Raw genomic sequence first — 19,397 nt, 5'->3', positions numbered from 1 at the left:
ACATATCAAGAGAAATTGCAGTTGAATGGCACCTGCCGAGGATTGGTGAAGTCAAAACAAGAATGAGATATAAATGAAATTATTAACCAGCAGGAGGATGCCACTCCTTTTGTTTGTCTGTATATTCATTGGCAAGAGAAACGGAGTAACAAAAGCAAATAGACACATTAGAGAAAAAAGATGATCTGCTTATGCTGCTCTGTACAAGGAAACCAAATTTCAAAACAACGGTCACAACCTGAACATCCATGAAAACCTAACGTGATATATACATCATTCTCAGGGGATATATCCAAGGCTTAAGCCCTGATGAGGGAATAAACATAAAGGGCATTACATTATCTTCATGCAAACAACCTAATCACCACATCTCTCTCGGATATAAAATCATCTACAATATGTGAAATGGGTTTTGATAATCAAAATACCCTAATAGTTTTCATCATATGGTTTTGAAACAAAGATGTCCTCCAGCATTCATGCTATCTTCATAAAGCTAGTAGTTCTTCAAACAAAAGTCACAGTGCCAATACAGTTGAGCGAGAACACTACAAAACATACTAGTTGACTTCTAGCCAAACAATTATTGTTGCTAAAAGTTGAAACTATGAACTCAAAATCCGGTACTAAATAAATAAAGGAATATAACAAGTTTACTCAATTTTACTTTTGCAGAGGATAAAATTTCTATCAGAATTTTATAGATATAGGACAATTTTTCCACTCAATCAACAGGAGACAAAATCACTGACTGAAGGATATGTTTTCCTTGTGGTTGCTGATATCCAAGCCTTCATCCAAGTGAATTTGCTCATGTAGTATGGTATTAGATAGCATGCCACTTGCCAAAGAAACCATTCTCCACCCACAACTTACTATCAATATGATGTGACACGAACATAATTAGGCATAAGTATGTAGATCTTATATACTATAAACATGTAGTAACCAGTTAAATTTTGTCGGAATCACTAGCTTTGTTATAAAATGACTTCCATTCCCCAAAAAGCATCACATGATATGCATAACGTAACATTATATTCAAAATATTAAAACAAATGAAGCAGGGACAAAATCATTATGGATCAGTGCAACCTAAGATATTACCAATCATTTCCCATTGTATTGATTGATGGTTTCTTCCATGTCATCCAACTGCCCAGTTACACAATCAAGTTTCTTGCAACTAATTTCAGCGGCTGTACGAGAAGCATAGTCACAATACTCAAATGGACGGTATTCACACATGTTCTTGATTTCCTCCCTCAGTGTCACTTGGATGTCCTAGTTGAACCAAAAGCACAGCCATGAATAAATTAAAAGCTCTTTCCCAGAAGCAACAAAAAAATTGTCCTATCTAATAAAAAAAACATTCCAACTAATGCAAGACTATCACCAATAGTGTATTTTATTATTACTCAAAAGCCTTTTTATATCTAAGAATATCAAATGCCTTCCCACACTAGGGGAAAAAGGTTGTATCATCCAATGGGAATACTGACTTACTCATATTGTAGATTCTAAAATCAACTACAGAAGTATTATGAATAAAAACAGTGCAGAAATGGTTGTCCCAGGCACAATTTCTTAGCGTCTAATTAGTGACTAAATTTGAATTTATCAGGATTTCAACTATTATCCATTTCAGTTTACCAACATGGGACCCACACAATAGTCTGCATCTCACAGAATGAAATTGGAAATTATGCTAAGCAACCAACTGACAAGACTGCCAAAGGAAAGGACAAGGCGGCAATTATATCAGTATCTGAAACAAAAATAGAACAGGCAAACATAAGCCATTACAGCCTATACACGCAAGCAGAAGACATCCAGCCAGTATTATTTAAGTTATAAAGGACGGTGAACATCATGGGATGTGTCTGCAGCCCAATGCACAGCAGTGTTGCAAACATCCCGATTTTATCACGAAATCACTATTTTTTCGCCTAGCCAATGTTTGCCAATTTTTATCGATATTTTGGTGGTATCTTAATTTTGCCGATGTTCACTGATTTTACTGATATTTTCTTGATTTTTACAATTTTTTGGTTTTTTGGACATGTTGAGGCAAAATTTAGCAAGTTTTGTAGAGGGGTATCCTACAAGGCAAACACTAGACCAAGTGACAACAATGAGGTAGTGGCCCACTATCACGATAGCCAATACCCCCTGCTCTTTATAGATTTTTGTTTTTTTTTAAATGCTCTTTATAGATTTTCACCAATGGGAGGTGTCCCAGTATTAGGTCACCTACAAGAGATAGTTCTAGGCTTTTAGGTTTAAGGTGACACAATAGGCTTCCAAAGGATGTCACAACCTAAGTACAAGGCTCAAACAATGAGGAGGAGGCAATTCACATCCCTTAGAGAGGCCAATCTAAGTCACACTAGACCTAGGGCTTGAGTAATACTGTGTAAAATGGAATGGTTTAAGGTCAAGGTACCAAGAAAAGGTTTCCAACAATGTATTCTAGCAAGACAATAGCACATGAAACCTTCAAGAAGCCCTCAAGTAGAAGCTTAACCAAACTAGGGTTTCTCCTGTTGAGAAATCTAGGGCATCAATATTAAGTGATTTCTCTTCTTTAGATAACTGCTTGTGAATGCTTTTTACTTCTTGATTAGGATCTTCTTTTACTTATGTTATTATAATGTTATTCTTCATCAAACAATTACCAAGCATAAACCATAAAGAGACAAGAGACACAGAATATAGGCTATCAGCCAAGGCCAAAACCTCTCACTCTTGAGAGGAAAACCCGAACAAATTCTTCTTCTTATAGAGATTCCAATTGACAAATACCAAGACCAAGACCCTTGACCTATTTGCCACTCCAAGACCAAGTCACAAGGCTTCCTTATTTAACTTCTGCTTCCTTGAGTCAATGATAGTCAAACTCCTTCCTCCTCCCACCTTCCTTAGCTAATCTTCAGATTTCGGCCCTTAGATCAGATCTGCTCCTTTCGGCCCTCCTTTAGAAACCCTAGTTGCAGCACTTGACCTCGTTTTATATCTTGATCTCCTTCGCTTGGATAGAAGAACGTTCTACTACAACTCAGCCTAATGATTATCTTCTTTTCTTCCTTGATTCGGTCTTGAAACACAGTTGTAACAATTCAACTTCCTTTTACTGCAGACTGTACTCCTCTTCTTTGCACATGTGGGAGGAATCATCCAAAACAGGTCCAAGATATTGCGGCTACTCTTCCTCCACTTCTTCGCTGGAATATAGGTTGCTTCCTTCGCACTTCTTTTCTATTTCAGATGCTTGTTCTGCTCTCCTTCAAGTGAGGTCAAGAACCTCTATATATAGTGGTTTGTCCATGTACAATAGGCCGACATTACTTCAAGACTAGGCCAACATGTCTTTCTAGAGCCATCTTCATTTCCTTTTGCAGGCCGACTTGGAGGAGGACTTGTGACAAGTCTTGGAGGGCTATTTATACTTATCTAATGACTCATACAAAATGTAACATGCCCAAGAAGGGTCCTTCATACATGACATAGACTCAAATTGACTTTTATGACTAGATGACAAATCCTAAAGGCTCACAATGGGAGCCATCACTAAAATAAAATTCCTTGCTCATGAAACCCATGAGACAAGCATTACAATAATAATTTTATTTTTCTTCTTTTCATCAATTACACGTCTTTATGAATACCAAACCTAGTTACACTTTTCAACATCTAGGGAAAAATAGCTAGGGCAAAAAGAATTATGGAGAAAAGTGGAGAGACTAGCCACGAAGACAAATGATTTTGAGGCAACCATTTCTACTCTTGATGTTGAATCCTTGTAATGCCAAAAACTCCCCTTATAGACAAATTCGCAGTAAGCCCTAGATGAGGTCACTTGTCCTTAAGAGGGCTGAAAATAGAGATATTAGGAGAGAGAAAATCAATTTATGGATAGGATAAAGGTTGATCAACTATTAGACAAGACCAGTGCCTAGTCCTTGGGTTGATGGAGTCTATGGGATTGATAGATTAGCCAAATCTTGCAAAGGAGTAACAATATTTTGATGCCCTAGCACAAAACCCTAATTATTACCTTTGTGAGGGATCAATATTCACTTGGAAGAGTTAATTCAAAAGTTCACTAAGGGGACTACCGTTAACATTTCATTCATGAGTAATGCATACAATGATGATATCTAGATTCTATGCAATTAATCTTCAACAATAATTCTTCCAATAGAAAAACTCTAGATAACCAACACATTCCATACATTAGACATAAGATCAAAATTTCATCAATAAAAGGCTCACTTACAAGATAAAATGCATGAACAATCCATTCATTAATCCAAGATAACTTCTCCAAGGACAAGACAAGAGCTCCAATAAACAATATTCTCCATATATCACATCTCTCCAAAGATACAAGAGACCAAAATTCTCCTAACGAGGGCTGAAATAGTCCAAGTGATGATGAATGAAATGAAAGCCCTCTCCTCTATTCACACGAGGAGGATGAGTCATAATATTAGCCTAAAAGCCCCAACTAACAAGTTAAATCACAAGAAACCCTTGGGTTACAAGCCAACCCACTAACTTTTGATCAAAAGTGCAAAATAAGCCCACATGTGTGAGCCGCTAGCCTTCTAGGGCCAACATCATGAATAAAATAAGTTCCAAGTGGAATCTCCAAGCGCCATGAGGTGTCCAATGTGGTACAGTAGTATGTAAAAATCATGATTTGAGGGTTGGCCCTCAAATTCACCTCAATGGCTCTTTGTGGTCCCAAAATCCAATTGGGGCACCACAAAGTGGTCTCCAACGGGTCATAATGCCCATCTCTACTCTAGCATTGAAGGCTTTCCAAGTGCTACTAGCCCTCCCAAGTCTCTGAGGGCGAGGCCATCCTCATCTGGTCCCTGAATCAGATTCCATCCCTCATAAGGTGCTAAGGTCGGCTTGGGGGCACGTTGGGTCTAGGTCTATCATCCTAAAGAATCATCAAATCCAATGCAAAGTGGCAAAACGTCTTGGGTGCAGGAGGTGCCCAAGGTCATGTGTAACATGTTGTTGTTGCTAGGAGGTCTAAGGCTCTCAACGCTTCACCTGTTAGTGCCAATATACTTCTCTAATGGCCTGGGTACCTATGGAAAGGTGCCCCATACATGGGTTGCTAAACCACCTGACAATCAAAACACAAATTCTAGTGAAAGCAACCAGTCATTAGGGACAAAAATCATTATTGCATCTAAGTGAACCAAGCTTGAATGTAATGGGCTATTCAATACTTCAAATAAGGATTCCCTTCCAAAATCAGGGCCTTGAGCTCACAACGGTGTTTCCTCCCTAGGTAGGAGTGGCTAAATGACAACCCTATTAGGTGTTTCCAACCCCTAAGGGAAAGTGGCATTTCCTTAGTCCACCCTTCAATTAATAGGTGTTAGTGAATAATAATGATGATACGGAGGGGATAAGGCTTCATGGCCAAGTGCCATGGTCAAAGGGACTAGTTGATGGGGATCCACATCCTAAGTGTATAGATGTGAGGAGAGAGCAATTGTGGATGCATGAGATATCAACTCAGCCTTTTTTTCTACCCCTGTTGTGTGCCTTTTACTTTTTCTTGATTTTCCTTTGTATTACTACTCATAGCTCAAGGGTTAGATCTTGTTTTGAATGTATAACGGTTGTATTACCCCTTAATGATGAGTCAATTTCTCGCTCATAGGGTTTGGGACATGCGAGGGTATCTTTTTATGATGTAGTGGAGCAACATGTGCTCAAGAACCGGGTGATGGCCATAATGAGTGAGGTAGAGCTCATGCTAGGCTTTTTCCCACATTCTAATTTGTATGTCCCAGCCAACGTTTGCATTTTGACATTCTTTCTTTTAATTTTCTTTTGTGGCCATGGTATGCTCTTTCTATTTCAGGGCAAAGTTTCCAGGCCCTACCCAAGTATGTAGATGTTTGGGTGTCAAATCACAAAGAACCAATGGTCAGTTGAACCTAAAGAATGGATGTGAGATAAGGGCATGTAATGTATGATTGAAAGTGTTAAGTATGACATAGGGATAGATGGAACTATGTTATCTCAATTAGGGTTTCCCAAGTAGTGCCCCTCATATACCCATTAGACCATTAGGGGAGGTCCCACTGGACTAGGATCAAAGATCAACCCCCCATTTAAGGTAAGAGAAAAAGATCACGATCAAAACCGCTCCTTCTAGGTCACACCATAATCCATATCAAATGCTCAAATACAAACAAGCATAAGCACCTGATTGCAACATATTAAAGTACCTTTTGATAAGAAGCCCAACTTCGTCCATGTGCTCATGTCGTATGGGTGAGAAGCATATGGTTGATGCAAGTGGCGAAGAAGTATGGCATATAATCAGCTAATGTTGTGGTTGTCAGGGGTTGTTGGTTGCATGGTTGACCAGTTGCCTGTCAATAATAGGAGAAATGTTTTCTCCTATACAGTTACCCATTTTGGTGGGTAACAAGACCCTTTCCAATTTTATCCCAATGTTGATGTTTGCAACATTGATTCATACAACGAATTATGCAATTAAAATCAGCTAGAGAACCAACATGTTAAGGATAGAACAAGAACATTTACGACAATTAGAAAATTGGTTTGTGTGTTTCCTCGAAAAGAATTAGGATAATGAACCCTGCAATAGAGAGTTGTCAAGAAGCTTAAAGGCTACAGTTATATCTCTAGAAAACTAAAATAACTCAAGAATAAAAAAGCATGGAGGGTTAGCTCAATGGTCGAGTTCCCCTCATTAAAGCACCTCGCTATTTAGAGGTCACGAGGTCAAAACTCCTTGACAATCTCGAGGATATGCTTCGTTAATGAGCCAGCAGGAAGTGATCCATTTGGGTGGATCTGCCCAAACAATGTTTTCGTGGACATAGCGATAACCGATCTCCAGAGTCCGTGTGTTGAAAATAGTAGTGAGAAAAGCTCCATCATTTGTGCCTTAATCAAAGGAACTTCAACGAGTTCTTCCTTAGCATGCTTGAATTCCTATAAGTTAGGAATCAATAAGTTAGGAGCTAATTCCTATGAGTTAGGACGAATTCCTAAGATTTAGGATAAGTCCATACAAATTAGGACGAGTTCCTATAATTAAGGATGAGTTCCTAAAAGTTAGGACAAGTTAAGAAGCAGTTAAGTAATGTGTTGAAGTGGAAGGTCGAGTCTCTTGTCTTCTAGTGCAAGTTAATTTGGGAAAAGGACAAGTGACTGAATCTCAAGTTCTAGAATTGAGATGAGACGAGTTGCATGAGTCAATTCAACTCAGTTAACTCATCAAACACAAAAACATAACTTTCCTAAAACTAAGACTTGCTAACTTTAGCCATCCGAATTGCTTTAAAAGGAGAAGCGAAGACACAATTGTAATCATAATTGTATGAACTAGCTTGTGTGTGAGCTTGTGAGAGAAAGGCTGCCAAGAGGAGCTTGTGTGAGCTTGTAATAGAAACGCTGCCAAGAGGAGCTTGTGCGAATTATTGAAAGAGATGAATTCTTGCATGGAATGCAGTAGGAAATAGGGAGCATTTCTATTAATAGGAGCACCTATTGCGCTAGAAAATAGGGATTTTCGAGGTGAGTAATAGGCCTCCAAAAGTGTGCAAGAATTCAGAGAGCAAGATCAAGGTTACTTGTAGGTGTTTCAAGCTTAGTTCTAGCAGAGAAATCAAATTGGTTTCTATTGAGATAGAGTCGTATTGTAAGCGATCCATTGCTATAAAGATCCTATCAATAAAATTCTCAAGCAAGCAGAGGGTTTTCCCAGTTGGGTTCTCTAGAAAATTGTGTCTTGATTATTATGTGACTGTGTTTATTTCTATTCCTATTCCGCTGCAAAATAAGTAGAGGAACTATGTGTCTATATGAAAAGAAATTAGTTTCAGATTGTTCATATTAGCAGGTGCAGAATTTCGTAGAAATTCTACATGGTATTACAGCAAGTACAGAATTAAACCAGCACCAAGCTGATTATCCATCCTAGTGCATTCATCCAAGAGAAGAGAGGCAATCTATGAGGCCCAAGACCTAAGGAGTCACACCAAATGTTTGGAGAAGGATGAGGTTGGTTTTGCTCTCTTAAGATCTATTTTGGCTGAGTAGAAGGAGTTGCTGTGAGTGATTGGATGAGGTTTTGGACACAAGAATGCAAGTCAAATCTCTGTGAATTGGGTTGTCGTTGTTCAGAACTTAAGGAGAGGGCCAAGACCCCTGTAAGGTATGTACTAAAAGGTCATAAGGCCTAGTCTGTTGCAGGAAGAGGGCCACATAACCTTAAAGGATCAACAAGCAAGTTCAGAATCCTAAGCATGAGGTTTGAGCAGGAGTTTGGAGGTCTGGCCAGGTCGTATTATGGCAGACATGTGGTTTGTACAGGTGCCCTAATAGAAGGCCGAAAATCTTAGAAAGCGATGCCCAGAATCGTGACTTTCAAATTGCAAGAATTGGCATCTTGAAAGGGCAAAGGAATGACTCTTCTAGGTGATGGAGGGTTGTCTGAAGGTTTAGGACAACAGATCATATACCCTAGTTGAGGGTTTTTTCAAGTAAGAACAATTTTCAAATTTTTGTCCCGAAGCGTGTTTCCAGGTGTGAACAGTAAGGCATATAGGGCAGAAAGTGTAGGAGCTATCTTGTGGTGAAGAAGGAAGCAAATTTGTTGACTTGGGAGTCTGTTCATAGGAGTTTAAACAGCAGTATTGATCAGCCTAAGAACAGATTATTAGAGGACTGTTAGTGGTTGGTAGTAGCCCTAAGAACAAGGATATAGATGGTGTATTGTAGTTATGTTCATTGTGTGTTGAACAGCAGTTGTATGTGCCCTAGATCAGTCAAGGAGTGACTATGTGGGCAGTTTTGTAAGCCCTAAGGAGTGGTGACAAAAGGGTTGATTTGTCATAATATGAGGGCAGATCCGTTATGCCCTAGGAGCAGCATTCTGGAGCAGCAGAATCTTGACAAGTAGGCAGCCTTGTTGAAAACCTCAAGTAACAGTATTCATGGAAGGAGACATGGACTGTTAGGAGACAGAATTTGGGAGCCCTAGTTCAACTGATGAAAGAAGGCATATGGTTGATAAGAGGGAAGTTCCAGAAGACCCAATCAACAGATATCTTAATGGAGCAAGAGGGTTGCTAGTAGGCAGATCAATGAGCCAAAGTTCAGTGACACAAAAGGAGTTGTGATCGTTGATAGTGGCAGATTGTGGATCTGGAGATGCATGCTTTTAGAGGGAGCAGCCTTGAGCAGCAAAGCAGGAAGTTCTCAGAATAGAGAAGTGATGGACTCACAGAGAATGGTTGGAAAGAACAGGGTCTTCAGACCAGGTTCCGCAGAAGAAAGCAGGAAAGTCTTCTAGTTCAGAGAGAGCAGTTGTAGCAACAGAGAACATGGTAGTGTTGGACACAGATCTAGGTGGACGAGGTTCTTCCAGAAGCACCTTCCTCACTAAGAGGGAGTGTTGAAAATAGTAGCGAGAAAGGTTCCTTGATTTGTGCCTTAATCAAAAGGACCTCAACGAGTTCTTCCTTAGCATGCTCGAATTCCTATAAGCTGGGAATCAATTCCCATAAATTAGGAGATGATTCCTATAAGTTAGGACAATTTCTTCTACTGCGAGTTAGTTTGGGAAAATGACAAGTCACTGAATCTCACGTTCTAGAATTGAGATGAGACAAGTTGCATGAGTTAGTTCAACTCAGTTAACTCATTAGTCACAAAAAATAATTTTCCTAAAAATAAGACTTGCTCACTTTAGCCATTCGAATTGATTGCTTTAAAAGGAGCGAAGGCACAATTGTAATCATAATTGTATACACTAGTTTGTGTGTGAGCTTGTGAGAGAAATGTTGCCAAGAGGAGCTTTGTAATAAATTGTAACAAGGTTCGGTCTTCATAATGACATATAATTGTGATTTTTGTAAATGATGTAATGAAGAAAATAAAATTATTATTGTAAGCCTAGCCTCATGGGTTTCATGAGCAAGTGATTTTATTTTAGATGGCTCCCATTGAGAGCTTTTAGGATTTGTCATTTAAGTCAAAGAGTCAATGTCATGTATGAAGAGCCCTTCTTGGGCATGTGTCAAATGTATTTGAGTCAATAGCATTGTCAAATAGCCCTCCAATGACAAGCACTAATACTCCTCTTCAAGTCGGCCTTAAATCAGAGAAAATAACTCATGTCGGCTCACTCAAGGAGACACATCCATTCAATGATCAAGTCGGCTCATAATTATATGGACGAATTACTATATAAAGGAGGCTAGGCTCTTCGTATTAGCATAGTTCAGCTTTCGTGTATCTCTAAGATTTCGAAGAAAGCAAGTTCGGATTTCTGAGATTCTTGAAGAAAGTAATAAGTTCGTATACACCACAGTATAGAAAGCGAGGATCTGTCTAGGGACAGCAAGAACATATTTCTCTGAAGTTCTTGGATAGGCTAAACAGATGTTCAGATCTCAAGTACTGAAATGAATTCGGATAATGAATGCTACAAGGATATGTCTCAAGGGTGATCACAGTAAAATATGAAGTTTGGATCTCTCCCAGAATTCGGACCACAGAATAAGAGACAGTTAGATGTATCTTTGAAGTTCGTATAGATGGAGAGAGTGACATGACAGTTCGTTGCTATGACAGAGATGATCTCAGTTTGTGTGCTATGGATCGAAGAATGTCAAGATGGAAGAAGAGTTGAGAAGAAGGTTGACTGTATTGAGAGCCTATGTCTTGGTCTTAGAGTGGCTAATAGATCAAGGGTCTTGGTCTTGGTATTCGTCAATTGGAATCTCTAGAAGAAGAATTTGTGCGGGTTTTCCTCTCAAAGAGTGAGAGGTTTTGGCCCTAGCTCATAGCCTACATGTTGTGTCTCTTGTCTATTTATGTTCATGCATTAGTTACTGTTTGATGAAGAAGAACATTAGTAATCTAATAAGAAGAAGATCCTCATCTAAAGAAGTAAAAAGCATTCACAAGCAATCACTAATAAGAGAGAAATCACTTAATGCTAATGCCCTAGATTTCTCAACATGGTATCAAAGCTAAGGTGCTAAAGTCAAAGGAAGGGCATCTAATCAAAGAGACACTCAAGGATCGAGTTTCAAGAAAGGCATCTAAGCAAGTCAAAGGTTATCAAAGAAAAAGATCAAGATCTACATTGAAGAATAAAACCCTAGATCGAAGAAGTTGTCTACAACTGCAAAAGTTCTTGGATCCTCTAGTCATCATCAAGCTACATGGCAAGGTAGCTCGAAGAACTTTAAAGACAAAGATCACTCATCTTGGAGAAAGCCGAAACCCTAGAAGCAATTCTAATTTGCACTCATTCACTACCGAAGAAGTCGAAGTATCTTGAAGGCTAGAAGGCATTGTCATCATCTTCAAGGTTATAAAGCAAGCAAGGATCCTCTCCTTGTCCTTGAAGAAGATCATCTGAGGAAGCAACAAATCATCCTCATCAAAAAGGAGCAATCTTCTTTATTGAAGAAAGGATTTTTCATTTGGAAGAAGATCATCCAAGAGGGAGCCCTAATACATCTTCAACCATCATCAAAGTGATCAAGGTGAAGATTTCATCTTCACTTGTCAAGTAAGTATCTTTCATTCTATAATTAAATTTGGTAAAATGACTTCGTGTTTGCAAGGAGATCTATAAGTTGGTTGGGTCATCAAAATTCCTTGCATGAAAAAGGAGGATAGACATAGTCCTCAAAGAAAGTGAAGTCATTGAACACATCAATGAAAAAGGTCTCCTCTGAATTCATGGAAAGGGATTCTTCTGAAAGGTCTCCACTAAATTCATGGAAAGGGATTCTTCTGAAAGGTCCCCTCATATAGCAATATTGGAGACATCAAAGAGATATATATGATAAGCTCGTAAGAATATTCTCTGAAGATGCGATAAAGGTCACATGGCTTAGATATGATCTACATAAAATTGAAGGTATCAAAGAATGAAGGGATATCTTCATAAGATCTCAACTGCGAGATCTGGGAGAGATGATAAGAAGATAATCATCTTTGTTCTAAACGCACTAACTAATGAACAAGGTAACAAATGTCCATAGGGATAAGAAAGTTACCTCATTCGACAACTTGTGATTTATATGCAAGATAGAAGAAGACAAGTTGAGGGAAAAAATGTTGACGGCTAAAGGACTCAAACATTTGCAGGAAGGAAAGGAAGTTTGGAAATTTTTGGTCCTCAGAAAAGAAAGAAGAGCATCGCTGAGATTCAATGCTATGGATGTAAAATTATGGACATTACAGGAAAGATTGTCCTAAAGGGGCAATATCAAAAGGAGAAGAAGCCCATATCGCCGAAGAAGTGGAGGACGTTGAAGAGAAGAAATCCAAGAAAAGAGGAAATAAGAGATCTCTACTATGACTGAGATAGTCGCCCTCACAAAAGGTCTCGACATAGCTCCTAAATCTTATAAGATATGGCTATAATAAATGATAAGATGCATCTTGGCATCATGGAAGCATTAGAAACAAGAGCTCGTGACACCACCATAGGAAACATGAAGGATGTCTAGAACAAAATCCATGGAAGTCAAATATGAAGGATATAACTCTTGGGAACCTCATTGCAAACTTAAGAAAAGGAAGAATTCATCTAGGGCAAGGCTCATTATACATCAAGTCAAAAAGGAAACATCTGATGGATAGGGATATGCAAGATCCTTAAGATTCTCTGATGGAATCCTAATCAGAGGGTTCATCGACCTAGAGAGGAAGCAAGTGTTTCATCGGGAACTCCAACTTGTGGAGTTCATGGGATGATGGTATGATGACATGAGGTATGAAGCAAATCAAGGGGTTGAAGATCTTTTCAATCAAGGAAGTTGTTGAATGAAGCCTAGATGACCTAAAGGTAAATGAGGTGTGTATGCTTGTATTTAAATATTAGAATGTCATTCATATGGTTGCACATAACATGGATCACTACTTCTATCTTGAGAAGCATGATCAAGGGAAAAAGATCTCCTCCTTTGAAAGGATGCAGGAAGGCATATAGATCACAATAGATAAAAATCAACATAATATGTCCTCATATAAAGTATGAGGTGGTTGACTACAATTAAGGAACTCTGATTGGAATCTCCTGGGAATGGAATGTGTGAAGTGAGTAAGGAATAGATCGTGAGATATGCAACCATGATAAAGGCAATCAACATCCAAAATACTAAGAAGATTTGACTAGGAAATCTCCCAGAAGGATATGAAGACTCTGATGGAAGTCTGGAAAAGATGGAGACCCTTGACAATGGATATCTTTGGGAGATGTGTCAACATGTATGCAGGATGTTGATACCTACACAAAGATGTCATGATAAAAGACAATCACAAAGGTAATTTTTTATTTAAGTGTTCATTTCGTATTTTTGAACTAATACCTGGATGGGCTTATGTAAGATTGCTAAAGGGAAGATCTATGGATGACTTCCAGGAAAACCATATTGAAGGATATAAGATCCTTCTAGAAAATATGGCATGAAAGCAGAATGACATGAAGCAAATCTAGATGGAAATCTGATAGATCACTTTCTAATGAAATGAAGACATGGAGCTGTTCTATGTCCCTAGTTAAGAGGGAGCCTGAAAAGAAGTTTCTAACTTGGAAGAGACTCAGAAATTCCTAAACCAAGAGGGAGCTTAGGTAAATTCCTTTTTGGTAGGAATGAGTACATTCCTTTATTAGAATATGTCCTCCCTATTTGAGAGGGAGATATAGACATGTCATTCTAGTCTTCACCTGGGAAGACAGAATGGAGGATTGGGTAATCATTTGGCATCTGATACTCTTGGAGGATGAGATAGGGCATCCAATAGAAGAGTAGTCGTGGAGGATCAATATTCTTTGAGGATTGGGAGTCCAAGATAAGAATAGTCCTCATGGAACACACCATGAGTACCTGGCCAAGGATGTTCCCAGAAGGACAATGATGAGGGTGTCTATAAATCATTGGTCTCGCCAGCATTGAGCTCAGATCTTGTGGAGATAAGGAGTTGTTAGTCAAGGCCTTGCTATGTAACAATGCTGGTTTATGATGTTATACAAATGAGTTACCAATCTGAAATTCTTCTTATGAGAAATTCTTGAAATTGAGAATGACCAAGTACCATTATGAATACCTCCCTAGTTAAGAGGGAGTGTTGTAAAATCTAACTAGCTTCGGTCTTCATAATGACATGTAATTGTGACTTTTGTAAATGATGTAATGAAGAAAATAAAATCATTATTGTAAGCCTTGCCTCCTGGGTTTCATGAGCAAGTGATTTTATTTTAGATGGCTCCCATTGAGAGCTTTAGGATTTGTCATTTAAGTCAAAGGGACAATGTCATGTACAAAGAGCCCTTCTTGGGCATGTGTCAAATGTATTTGAGTCAATAGCATTGTCAAATCGCCCTCCAACGACAAGCACTAATACTCCTCTTCAAGTCAGCCTTAAATCAAAGAAAATAACTCGTGTCGTCTCACTCAAGGAGCCACGTCCATTCCATGATCAAGTCGGCTCATAATTATATTGATGAATTACTATATAAAGGAGCCTAGGCTCTTCGCATTAGCGCAGTTCAGATTTCGTGTATCTCTGAGATTTCGCAGAAAGCAAGTTCAGATTTCTGAGATTCTTGAAGACAGTAATAAGTTCGTATACACCACAGTATGGAAGTAAGTTCAAATGGGGGTTGAAGAGACATCTAAGGGAAAGCGATGATCTATCTAGGGACCGTAAGAACATATTTCTCTGAAGTTTTCGGATAGGATAAACAAAAGTTCAGATCTCCAGTACTGAAATGAATTCAGATAATGAAGGCTACAAGGATATGTCTCAAGGGTGATCACAGTAAAATATGAAGTTCAGATCTCTCCCAGAATTCGGACCATAGAATAAGAGACAGTTAGATGTATCTCTGAAGTTCATATGGATGGAGACAGTGAAATGACAGTTCATTGCTATGAAAAAGATGATCTCAGTTTGTGTGTTATGGATCAAAGAAGGTCGAGATGGAAGATAAGTTGAGAGGAAGGTTGACTGTCTTGAGAGCCCGTGTCTTGGTCTTGGAGTGGCTAATAGGTCAAGGGTCTTGGTCTGGTATTCGTCAATTGGAATCTCTTGAAGAAGAATTTGTGCAGGTTTTCCTCTCAAAGAGTGAGAGGTTTTGGCCCTTGCTCATAGCCGACATAATGTGTTTCTTGTTTATTTATGTTCATGCTTTAGTTACTATTTGATGAAGAAGAACACTAATAATCTAATAAGAAGAAGATCCTAATCTAAAGAAGTAAAAAGCATTCCCAAGCAGTCACTAATAAAAGAGAAATCCCCTAATGCTAATGCCCTAGATTTCTCAACAAGCTTGTGCGAATCATTTAAGGAGATGAATTATTGTAAGGAATGTGTTCAGAAATAGGAAGCATCCCTATTTAATAGGAGCACTTATTGCTCTAGAAAAAAGGGATTTTCGAGCAAAGTAATAGGCCTCCAGAAGTGCACAAGATTTCAGGGAGCAAGATCAAGGTTACTTGCAAGTGTTTCAAGCTTAGTTGTAGCAGAGAAATCAGATTGGTCTCTATTGAGACAGAGTTGTATTGTAAGCGATCCATTGCTCTAAATTTCCTATCAATAAAATTCTCAAACAAGAAGAGGGTTTTCCCGGTTGGGCTCCCTAGATAATTTTGTGTCTTGATTATTGTGTGACTGTGTTTATTTTTGTTCCTATTCCGCTACAAAATAAGTAGACAAATTTTGTGTCTATATGAAAAGAAATTAGTTTCAGATTGTTCATAGTAGCAGTTGCAGAATTGCATGGAAATTCTACACCATGAACCACATCCACAAAAAAAACTCAAGAATACAAAAATAATGACCAACTAATGTGCCAATGGGTGATAATGTGAACTTTAAACAAAGTCAAAAATAAGAAAATGTGTGAAAACACAACACCAAGACTATCATGATGATTAGTATACATTTTGGCGTATTGCATTGAGAAAGTGAGGTGCACTCTACAGCCAATATGCACAAGATGTGTATTGTAATTTCGTAACATCTATAACATTAATAAACTAAAATGAGATAAAAGTTTAGGTGTAACATAAAAAAAAAAAAAAAAAAAAAAAAAAAAAAAAACCATAATAATAATAATAAAATTAGCCCCAAGGGTTAGCTCAATTGGTTGAGTTCTCATTGTTAAATCACCTCTGCTATTGAGAGACCACAAGTTCAATTCTCTCGACACTCTCCGGGGTTGAGCTCCATGGTTGAGCTGACACGAAATGATACCTTCGAGTGGATCTGCTTGGTACAATATTCCATGGACATAGCGGTCACCAATATTCAGGGACCGTGAACCACATAGAAAAATATATAAATAAATAAATAATAATAAAATTGTCAATTTCGTGTAGCTCAAGTGTCAAAGAGAATGTTTTTCCTCCCCAACCCAAGTTCAAATCCTGCGATATGACATGCTTGCTCTTGGAAAATGATTTATTTGAGGGAGATACAAAAGCCAAAAGACATGACCCATGATTACATAAATCTTGAATTACCCTAATATATGGCCATGCCTCTAAGAAACAATAAACAATGAGCAAACTTTAGGAAATCATAATTGTCTTGATCTTTAACAAAAGTGTGTAATATCATATATCGTTGGAATAGATTTTGAATTAGAGAAGATTAGATAGTTTTAGTCATGTCCATAAATTACCAAATAATAAGTCAATGGGACTATAAAATATGAGATAACATTGTTCTATGGGAGAGTCAAGATCACTTCTAAATAATAAAACATGAAAAAATGCATATAAATGTCCAAGAAAAGAATATAAGTACATGAGAAAAGGTGAACTGAAAAGACGAACCTAGGAAACAAGCAACCTTAGAGATAGAGATAAAGGTACATCATACATGTAGACGATGGAGTAGAAGTGTCCTTGTTATCATCTAATATTATGAAGGAGCCAATGCAAAATTTGATACTGTCCTCCGAGGAAATACCAACGCTGAGAGGGCTCAACTGGGTGAACTTGGGAGGCACCCAGGAGTGATCCACCAAAAATCTCACATCATCCAGGGCCAAAAAGGAAAAGCTAGCAATGGGTGTGTTGTCGCGCAGATTGACACGACAACGCTCAGACCGGGGGCTGTCACTCTGATCCCCGATCCCTTCGTTTAAGCCTGTCTCCCGCGGCTAAGGGGGGTAGACCCTGTGAGATGATGAAGACCAACTGTCGACCAGCTGGTTGGGAGACACGGTAGGATAAGCACTAGATGGATTCAGAAGTTTAAAGACCAGTGCCTTGTGGAGTAAATGTTTAATCGTTTGATTACCAGATGCTGCAGAAATATGATCTCATTAGTAGTAATCATTTATCATCGAAGCCTGAGCTAAAATTAACCTTTATCAAATGCGAGAAAAATGCTTAACGACTTAGTGATACTCCAGCAAATTAAGATTTTGGGAGATAAAGTGCTTTGAATAATAATAACAAGAGACCACATTCATGCAATTAACCATCAGATGAAAATTTGAATCAGATTAAACACCAATTCCCACGTTAAAATTTTCAACCTCAGCATAAAAGATGAAACATAGGTAATTCCCGAGCCAAGACTGAAACTGTCAAAAAATATCCCACAATATTTTTTTTATCTTTTTTTTTCACCTCGCCCTTTTTTTTTTCATTTGTATAGTTTCATGTTTGTTTGTAAAACAGTGAATTCGATATCGTTATATTTTCTTTTTAAATTTGATTTTGATTTTATTTTTTTAGGTTTTTGGTTTACACCCAAGCTTTGTTTTAGATTTAGGTTTATACATTTGCGTAATTTAATTTTAGAGTTAAGATTTGTTAAGTTATATTTAGAATTTTAAGTTTAAAGTTTTATAAATTTTAGATTTTTTAATTTTCATTTTTATAATATGAAAAATAAAAAATAAAAATGAAAAAAAGATTTATTTATAAAAAAATTTAGGCTTAGTTTTATATATATATATATATATTGACTTTAGGATTTAAATTTTAAATTTTGAGTTTTGTTTTTAGTCTAGGTTCTTCTGTTTAGTTTTAAAATTTTATTTTGTTTTATAAAAAAAAAAAAAATTAAAAAAGATAAAAAAAATATTGTGGGATATTTTTTGACAGTTTCAGTCTTGGCTCGGGAATTACCTATGTTTCATCTTTTATGCTGAGGTTGAAAATTTTAACGTGGGAATTGGTGTTTAATCAGATTCAAATTTTCATCTGATGGTTAATTGCATGAATGTGGTCTCTTGTTATTATTATTCAAAGCACTTTATCTCCCAAAATCTTAATTTGCTGGAGTATCACTAAGTCGTTAAGCATTTTTCTCGCATTTGATAAAGGTTAATTTTAGCTCAGGCTTCGATGATAAATGATTACTCCTAATGAGATCATATTTCTGCAGCATCTAGTAATCAAACGATTAAACATTTACTCCACAAGGCACTGGTCTTTAAACTTCTGAATCCATCTAATGCTTATCCTACCGTGTCTCCCAACCAGCTGGTCGACAGTTGGTCTTCATCATCTCACAGGGTCTACCCCCCTTAGCCGCGAGAGACAGGCTTAAACGAAGGGATCGGGGATCAGAGTGACAGCCCCCGGTCTGAGCGTTGTCGTGTCAATCTGCGCGACAACAGGGTGTTTGGCTACTCAACCTACATTGAGGGCAAGCACCACACAAGGAATGGGGATAGCCTCTTGACCTTGTGGAGGTGACATGTCCACCAATTAAGTAAGAGTATGTGAGTTAACTCAGATTTGATGACATTTGCATCCATTGTTGGTAATTTTGCATGGTGCTTAGTACCTTTGATGACTAAGCTAAGATGGAAAAAAGAGGTGATGAACCTAGTGGCACAATTTTTGGAAAGGATCCACGAGGTCTCACGTCTATGAGGGATCAACTCGCATATTCATAAAATTACAAAATTTGGATTGGGAGAGAGAAAGGCGGGCACAAGAGACCCTCTAGATTCGCGAAATAGGTAGTGATATCTCTCTCAGATCTCACAATATATGAGACATTTGAAGACAAAGTAGTCCTCGGTCTCAATTGTTGAAGAATGTAACTAGTGTCGATCTTCATAATTGTACTTGAGTCGTGATGTAATATATTTAATATATTTATCAAAAGAAAGAAAAAGAAATTTTATTATTAAATAAATTGACTTATTAAAGCATGGGTTTCATGCTTGGGTCAATTATTTTTAGGTCAAAGCCTACATTACAAGCTTCTAGGGTTTATGTCAAGTGTCTTTGTCCTTGTCATAATGTAAAGAACCCTTCTTAGGATTTATCTGTCAAAGAAGAAAATTATTTTATTCTAAAATAGGTCAATTAGGCCTCCTC

General features: G+C 37.8%; 1 protein-coding gene across 2 annotated transcripts in view; it reads right to left on the bottom strand.

The window, feature by feature from the left end:
- Positions 1 to 200: 200 nt before the first annotated feature.
- Positions 201 to 19,397, bottom strand: part of LOC149140012 (mediator of RNA polymerase II transcription subunit 11) — a 95,735-nt gene continuing 76,538 nt past the window's right edge. Inside the window, exons 3-4 of one of the 2 annotated variants that reach the window (XM_089448969.1) lie at positions 1,108 to 1,284; positions 201 to 875 (exon numbers count right to left, since the gene is read on the bottom strand). In XM_089448969.1, the coding sequence (XP_089305095.1) occupies positions 1,111 to 1,284 (174 nt within the window). In that variant the 3' untranslated portion in view covers positions 201 to 875; positions 1,108 to 1,110. Of the gene's footprint in view, positions 1,285 to 19,397 lie in introns of both variants that reach the window. The other variant, XM_089448968.1, reaches the window with a different exon arrangement.

The sequence above is a fragment of the Pinus tabuliformis genome, chromosome X (assembly GCF_031772625.1).
Source record: "Pinus tabuliformis cultivar Carrire ecotype Pingquan chromosome X, CPIR1, whole genome shotgun sequence".
NCBI lineage: Eukaryota > Viridiplantae > Streptophyta > Pinopsida > Pinales > Pinaceae > Pinus > Pinus tabuliformis.
This window is presented reverse-complemented; position numbering and strand designations above follow the sequence as displayed.